This window comes from Miscanthus floridulus, chromosome 6, assembly GCF_019320115.1.
Source record: "Miscanthus floridulus cultivar M001 chromosome 6, ASM1932011v1, whole genome shotgun sequence".
Lineage (NCBI taxonomy): Eukaryota > Viridiplantae > Streptophyta > Magnoliopsida > Poales > Poaceae > Miscanthus > Miscanthus floridulus.
In genome coordinates this window covers 78,946,001-78,954,180 of record NC_089585.1, presented here as the reverse complement: position 1 = coordinate 78,954,180, position 8,180 = coordinate 78,946,001, and the positions used below count along the sequence as shown (strand labels likewise).

The window sequence follows — 8,180 nt, the reverse complement described above, 5'->3', positions numbered from 1 at the left end:
TAAAATTGAACGCTCCAATACAACCTGTTAGAAGAGAAATAAAGTCTGCTGATCTGTAGAGCTGGGAACCCCAATACTCGTACGCACGCCTACCAAGCAGGCCTTTGTTCTGAAAACGTTAAGCACACTTCTGCCGTGTCGGTCGGTTTGGTTTGATCAACGTGTACGAGGACCGAACAAGGACACACGTACGCACGCGTTGTTTAGCATGTTGAGTACTACGTATCTGTCAGTGAAGCCGTGAAGGGACGCTGCCTACCAGGATTGAATAGGTTCCATTTGTGTGGTTGAGTTGACAAAAGGAATATCACTTCATTTGTCTTCTCCGAAAAAAAAATGATATAATGGGTTAATTTCGGCAACATATCACAAAAGTAATATTAAAAATGCACTAAAAATATTTTGCATATACTAATTATTAGCCTGTGAGGAATGAGGTGACGATGGATCAACTCATTCCATTCCACGTAACAAATAAAAAAAGCGGAGTGAGAAAATTAACCACCTCATTCCTCAAACCAAATACGCCCTCAAAGATTGGCTGCATAAACAAGCTTGTGAAACGCTGTTTGATGTACAAACCGCAGTTTGAACTTTCTGCAACTATCATTTTTACAAATGAAGTCTTAACACTTCCAGATATCCAACAACACAGCTCTACCTGGATAACCCAGATTTGTAACAGTCAATGCTTGCTGTTGAGCCATTGACAATCAGAGATTTGTGACAGATATGATGTACAATGATGGCACGATGCCACGGTGGTTTGGGGAACTATATGTCAATAATCCTCTGGTATAATGATGACTGATACAGCATTGGCAACCAGGACTGTCATGGCTTCAAGAGGGGGTGTCCTTATTCACTATCGTCGCTATCATAGTTCTGGCATAGGGACTGGAGAACATTGGTTTGCTTTGCAGATTCACTTTTTTGTTCATCATCTAGGCCTTTCCCGTTGTCTTGGACAGCCATGGATTCAACCTTCTGTCTCTTATGAGGATCTGCGCTAGCAGACTTTGGTTTCACAATAAATTTGGGCATCCAGCTCTTGCTCCCTGCAATGCATGCCCAACAGTGAGTTTACACATGAAAATATGTCGCAAAGCTGTAAATAGAGGGGGCGAGGAACAAAAATATGGAGGCATAAATTTAAAAATTAAAAGATGACTGTTTTTAACAGGCAAAGGAGAACATAGCAGATATTCATCGTGAAATGCAAAATAAGCAGGTTTTATATTGACAATTTAGAATGATCATTGGCCATGGCCAAAACTTCCTAAATTCATAATATGACATCACAAGTTAAATGTGTAAAGTAGTACAACAGTTTACAGCTCTCCAAAAAGAAAATCAGAACCCTGTAACAGAGTACCTAATTTGTCAGTAGAATAAAATTCCAATGTAACAGAGTACCTAATAGATGTATGATGCATCCCAGTTTCAATTATGTATTCAATATAGGAAGACTGACGAAAACTCTGTTATATGGGGCGCTTGAGTCAGACTGATGTTACATAGAAAATTAATAATAAATCTGCTTAGTGCTTACCTTCTTTATTGGCACCCTCCGATTCGTTAGTTTTGCTTAAAACATCTGTTGGCTTTGCCACAGATTCAGAAGATCCATTGATCTGCAAAAAGTTTAGAATATTAACCAATCAAGAAAACAAACTCAAGACTTCATAAGTGAGGTGCATAATATTTTCATATGAAATGGTAGTGATAACTACTTGGCTAGCTACTCCACAGCAGCAACAATTCATTTCTAGGCTACAATTTGCATATTGCGCATTGCTAAATAACAAAGTTTACTGTTATCATTTATATGTTGAAAGGATGTTCACCTTTTTAGCTCTAAGAAGTTCCTTCAACCTAAAGAAAACTAGATATTCTAGAAACCTTACGCAGGACAATGTGTCAGTTTCAAAATCTAACATGTTAGCTTCTAATCGATTAAAAAATTAAGTGAAAAACTGCAAGGGTAATTTACCATTAACAGAAAATATGTGATGTAGGAAATGGTAAAACAATGCTTTTTTAGGTTACAAGTAATTGAACTGTAAATTAATGGTACACATGGCCATTTTGGCATAGCTCCAGCTCCGAAATCCAAGTTAGACCTATAGTTTGTAAACTAATAATAAAGTGTATTAAATATTTGTATTTAGTCCAAACTATAAACAAAATGGTTCATCTAAATATTCTCAAGTTACCTCCAGCTCCAGATCCAAGATTTCTTGGAGCTACAGAAACAAGGGCCGTAATATATATTATCCTATGCAATCTTAGGCCAGTCTCAATGGAGGTTTCAAAGGAGTTTCATTTTCAATTAATGCTGTGACACATCAGCAAATCTGCTGAGTTGGCAAGGTATTGATGAGAGAGAGGAAACGAGTTTCATCTGGATGAAACCCACCCGGCACCGATACCCAGGCGATGAAACCCGATGAAATCCCCACTGAGGCAGTCGAGTTTCATTTCATCACGTTCGATGAGATCTCCTGCAAGCTGCGACGCGCGCGATTCTCCGTCCCGCCGCCACCTCCCGCCTTCCCCTTCCTATTTCACGCCAACTCCCTCAATCCCCGACACTATATTTCCATCTCCTTTCAATCCGGCTGGTCCAAGTTCTTCAGGTGGGCGGTGGATCTCCATCGGCAAGCCGGAGGGGTAGGAGATATCGGCGAGCCGTCGCCAGTGCCAGTGCCTCGCGTGGCCGGCCGTCATCAACAACTGGAGGTCCCTGCGACGGCGCTCGACAATGTCGTCGCGCGGAGTTAAGAAGGGGGTGGGAACGAACGCAGCGGCGAGCGGAGGTCTCTGCGACAGCGCTCGGCAATGGAGACTCCACCTCGCCTTCCTCTTCACTGGGAGTTCCACGACAATCAGCTGCGCCACCACACGCATCGTCTTCCTCTCCACCTGGAGCCTCGCAGCCGCCATCTACGCCACCTCAGGCAACCTTCCCCAACTCTGCGACAGGGCTGTGGCCTGGATTTGACAACGGTGCAGGGCATTACCCACATGGAAATCAATCCACAAATCCGTGGTAAGCTCGTATCTTTGTGGATTTAATTCCTGTATGAGTAGGATTGAAATCCCCAAATCTTGTGAGATTGAATGTATGTTTATTTGAGGGAAGTTTCTGATATGTTTTAGATCAGCCTGTTGATCTGTGTTAGATCTAAAGAGAATGTCAGGAATTTCAATTTGTAGCCATAATTTTTTTCCTGTAATTGAAAAATAGTTACTGCAGACACACGCTTTAAGAGATGTATGCATTTAGATTGTCACTTAGATTGTTACTGCAGACACACGCTCATTGAGAACTAGCACTGGTCATTCGGAGACTAGCACTGCTCATTCAGAGTGGTGCATGAACATCCATTTGTATACAGTTAGGCTGCTACATCCAATGTGCTTTGTTTGCTTTGTATACATCCACTGCTGCTCATTCAGACTAGCTTTGTGTGCTTTGTATACATCCAGTGCTGCTCATTCTGCTTTGTGTGCTTGTATACATCCAATGACGCAGCAAGAGAAGGCTAGTCGAGATATAGCACTGGCTTCTATAACACAGAAGCTGTTTGGAACATGAAGAAGCGGCATAAGGTGAGTTCTGTGCAGGACAGAAGTAACCTTTTTTATTCGCTACATCTTCTAGATGACAACAGTAACCTTTTTTATTCACCACTTCATTTTCAGAAGCTGGAGTGCAAGCTGTTTGGGACTCAAAATGTGTCCTCTGTTTATTTGAGCACTCTGTAGTAACTGAGAACTAAAAATTGCATTGAGGAAGTTTCTGAGATCAACCCTATGAAGGTCCTGATCTGAAACTTAGTTATGGCTACATAGTTTACTTGGTACATTTGATCACAACACCATACATACATTAAATGCTGCAGGTTGTCTATGAAACAGTGAAATGAAACCTTCCATTGAGAGAGCCAGTTTCATTTCTTAGTCCCAGCCCACAAAGCTGACGTGGCAATCTTGGAAACAGTGAAATGAAACTCCCCATTGAGACTGACCTTAGTATCTTACCCTAATTGATGAGTTGGGATATAAACATCAACACAAAATAGCAGTGAAAAAAAAATCAGATACCTTTATTGTTTTACTCGATTGGCCAGGGACCAAATCGTCATCGTCATCATCGTCATCGTCATCTTCTATCCGCTTTACATAAAATCCAGAGTTCTGCATTAAGCAATAGAATCACGTCAAAAGGAGTTGCTTTAATTGCAAACACTTAAAAAGGTGCAGTTTCAGAAGGTAACACCCTCCATGCACATGTTATGCATGATGGCACTAATCGACATTGCGATGCAGAGATAGAGAATTACTCGAAAAGTGATTGATTTGATAAGTTCTTCATCTTCTTTATCAAGCTCTGCAATTGCTTTTTCCTCCTGTTATTGCATGAAGAATATCGATGTTAGTGAGCGTAGGAAACTACACTGTTGCCATAAAGTTATTCTAAACAACGAAAATGTGAAATGTTTTATTTCAGACATTTATTAAAACATGATAAAGCAAACAATGTTTTTAAGGTCTTACCTTCTCATGAGCAGAACACTTCAAAATTTCAAGCATCTGGTCAACAGAGACACCAGCATGTCTAGACTGTAGACAGCACAAGAAAACAATATTAGTAATCAGCAAAATCCGATGAAATAAGAACTACAGAACATCTAGTGGCCTAGAACTAGATCCAACCTTCATGGACCGCATCTCTTCCAAAGCAGCAAGAATGTCCATATCCTGCTTTGAATCCATTGCTCTATTTTCCAACACTTTCATTGCATCACCCATCTCCTCAGCATCTCGTTTCCTCTTTTCTTTGTCTGCTGCCTGAACAAAAGAATATGCATCATGGTGATCAAATTGAAGATTATATGCTTGGAACATGGAATTTGTCCTTCGAATATGCCCCAAAATCACTTACCTCATCCTGTTCCCGCCAAGGTTCAAAATTGCGACTAGCCCCCGATTCCACTGTGTAGTCAGAATTCTGAGGATCTGTTTTGAATGTGATCTCAGCAGAGCACTTAGTACACTTGAAGTAAAACCTAAATATTTGTATTCCCAAGTATGTCTGCGCCCAAAAGAAGGAACTAGCATTAGCAATGGGTTAGCATACAATCAGTAATCAAAATACCCACTAGTTGATACATATGAAATTCCACAGTTCCAAGACAACAGACAACCAAATAAAGCATTATGCCAGGCCATACAATGATGAAAAATAAATTCAAACCATGGTTGTAAATTCAAAAGCACAAAGATGCCTATGAAAAGGCTATAATGCTTAGTTAAATGAAGAGATGCAAGCGCTGAGCAGAAAGAATATAGGATGCAGAATAGCGAAGCTATCAACACTGCAGAACCTAGAAGAGCAGGCAGAGCACTTTTAGAAATAAGGACTCAGGACTGACAAAAATTCCGATATAAACTGGCATACATAAACTCAAACTACTCTAGAATAAATATAGAAGACAGGACATGTAGCTAGGAGACCAATGGGAGATTGAAATGGATGCCAGCTTTTGTTCAGATTTCATGTAAGCATATACACTGGTGGACCAAAACTGTGAATTGAATAGTACAAGAGTCTAATTTTGAAACCCTTTTTAGTAATTACCTAGAGAATTTATACAGCTAGAATCACAATTACATGCAGCATCTTCATAGTACTGCAGTGCTGCTACCATGTTAATTCTATCACCTCTTATTTCTGCCATTGTTATTTCAGAGTTAGCATATGGTTCAGATAGCTTATAGCAATAAATTTTGTGAAGCCGGGAAGTGTTTTACTGGAGCTCATGATACTTCATCTGCTCTACTTGCTTGTACTCAGCAAGCAATGGTACAGCCCTCTTCTTATATACACCGAACCACTCTAATAATGATTGTCCACAACCCATGTGTAGAGCACTAGATACCCTGTTGATTGTTGAATCATCCACAACCGATGCATGTACTAAAACCGAACTCTTGTCACCAGGATTCCACAATCACTGCCAGTTTTTAGGCACTCATTTCGTTTCTGTTTGTGTACAGCTAGATCTTGGAAGAGAACATCAACAAAACATACAGCAGATCACCAGCTAACACAATGACTTCATTAAGAAAAATGGTGTGGATATGGTGGGTAGCAAATTAGTTGCTTAGCAGCATGAAACTACCAGCCACAGATACGCATGTGATATATGTATCCTAACAGTAGCGAGGGATCCAACAATCTGCTCCTAGCGCATTTGGCCCTGATCAGAACAAGCAGGGCCAGGCATACTATTTTTCCCTGATGACCAATGCAGAATTTGCAAAGAAATTAGGCACCAACCAGTGCCCACAGAGATTTCAATTAGCGACCGTGCTTGTAACTAGGTCTGGGCGAGTATCCGGCCTACCTCTCCGATGACGTCCTCCTTTCTGGAGTTGAACTTGGTGCCCTTGTATATGTATGTCCCGCAGGTAGCGCACTGGATGCTCATGGGGAGCATCATGCGCACCTTGATCTGCTGGTTCTTGGGCTGCCGCCGTCGCGGGATCTTCGACGGGTCGAAGTCCGGCGGGTAATACTTGTTCAGAACCTTACGTTCACCCATCTTGCCGGAACCCTAAAGCCTAACCCTACTTAGGTCGGCGGCGCGGGATACGGAGATGAGGGGGGAGTGGGAGGGGAAGGGAGGGGAGGCTGGGGGCTGGGGAGGGCGGCGCTCGGACGCGTGCGGGAAGACGACGACAGGGCACAGGGGTCGCGCTCGCGCAGGCGCAGCGCCGTTGGGTAAACACGGAACAGGGTGGATCTGGGTTGGGTCGGTGGTTCGGAGGCGCGTTGGGCTCGGCCTTTTTGTGTGTGCGCGCGCGCCCGCTATCGAGTGGTGGGCGACGATTATTGGGGTCCTCGGACCCGGGCCCGATGGCGGTTTTGGTTAGGTGGGCCGGACGGGACACAAACTAAAACAAGCAAGCACTGGAACGTTTTTTGCTCACAAAAAAAAAAAGCACTGGAACGTTTTAGACTTGAATACTTGATTGAGAGTGACAGGCAAGAAAGGCGTATTTGGTTGAACGGCTAGGATGCTTAGGTCTGACATTATAAAAAGTTTGTAAAATAAATTAGGTGGTGTATAAACATATCCATTTGATCTAAGATAATAACCGGCATTTAATCTATAAAATAATAACATTTGTTCATCCATATGAATACCATGAATTGTAGAGCTAGTCATCGTTCGCTCTGAAAATTCCAGAACTGGATTGTCCCAAACAGGTGATCTATTAATAGATGGCGGCCTCAGGTGCTAGATTTGACTCCTCATATAACAAAAGTTCTAGAATTTAATGGTTTTGTGCTTTCAGTGATATGATAGGTGACATTTCTATCAACAACAAGGTGATTGTGGTGACTAGGAGTATGTATATGTGTGTTCATAGGGGTGAGTGTACGTATATTGTGAGCATCTACGCTGTATTATATTGTTATAAAACATGTTGCCAGCGGTTAGGACCTTTTCCTCTCCGTCTCAATATAGTTGATGAAAGTAGAACACATAGACACAAGAGATAGGGAGACTATTCTTTATTTATTTGAATATTGGTGATTACAACATAAAACTCCCATGTATATATAGCCCTGCCAAGGCCTAAGAGTTTGGTAAGAGCTCACATACAAACGGACTAGGATTAGGATTCCTCTTCCTCCTTTCCTTCTAGGATAGAGTCCGTATGTTTTACAACACTCCCCTTGGGTGATTACCACGATATGCACATGCCTCGTTAAAAACTCCATCCAAAAATCCGGTGGGAAAAAACGGTTCTTGCAGAGAAGAGTACATCGCATTCGTTAATTGCATTGCACATGTTATCTCGTTAAAAACCTTGTGTGAGAAACATTCAAGTAAAAACTCATATAGGGAAAAAGAGTACAATATTTAATTTTCTTGGTCATGTATTCTTTAGGATATTCTATTCTTCATAAATAGATATTGATCTTGATGATCTATGCATAAACTTTAGTATTTTAGCAAATATGATCTACTTGATCTTTGTAATTCTAGTGGTTTATCTTCAAGGTAGATTCAATAAATACATGCTCCCTCTCATAAAGCCAAAATTTGAACTTCATTGTTTAAACCACACTTTTCATAAATGTGTGCTTAATTAATGGT

At 41.4% G+C, this 8,180-nt stretch overlaps 1 protein-coding gene across 1 annotated transcript; it reads right to left on the bottom strand.

Annotated features, from left to right (window-relative positions):
* Window positions 1–552: 552 nt before the first annotated feature.
* Window positions 553–6,753, bottom strand: LOC136456191 (uncharacterized). The gene is made up of 8 exons (XM_066455974.1): window positions 6,417–6,753; window positions 4,952–5,101; window positions 4,723–4,857; window positions 4,564–4,629; window positions 4,350–4,415; window positions 4,111–4,203; window positions 1,553–1,634; window positions 553–1,058 (listed from the first exon to the last, which is right to left on the bottom strand). The coding sequence occupies exons 1-8, from the start codon at window positions 6,612–6,614 to the stop codon at window positions 859–861; spliced, it is 990 nt and encodes a 329-aa protein (XP_066312071.1). The 5' UTR covers window positions 6,615–6,753; the 3' UTR covers window positions 553–858.
* Window positions 6,754–8,180: the final 1,427 nt, after the last annotated feature.

Bases quoted from the DNA above. Each gene is read 5' to 3' on its own strand.
- LOC136456191 (XM_066455974.1), bottom strand. From the start codon at position 6,614: ATGGGTGAACGTAAGGTTCTGAACAAGTATTACCCGCCGGACTTCGAC. The intron at 1,635-4,110 runs GTATCTGATTTT...AACTTTTTGCAG, and splicing joins AATCGAGTAAAACAATAAAG to ATCAATGGATCTTCTGAATC. The intron at 1,059-1,552 runs GTAAGCACTAAG...CATGCATTGCAG, and splicing joins GGAGGGTGCCAATAAAGAAG to GGAGCAAGAGCTGGATGCCC.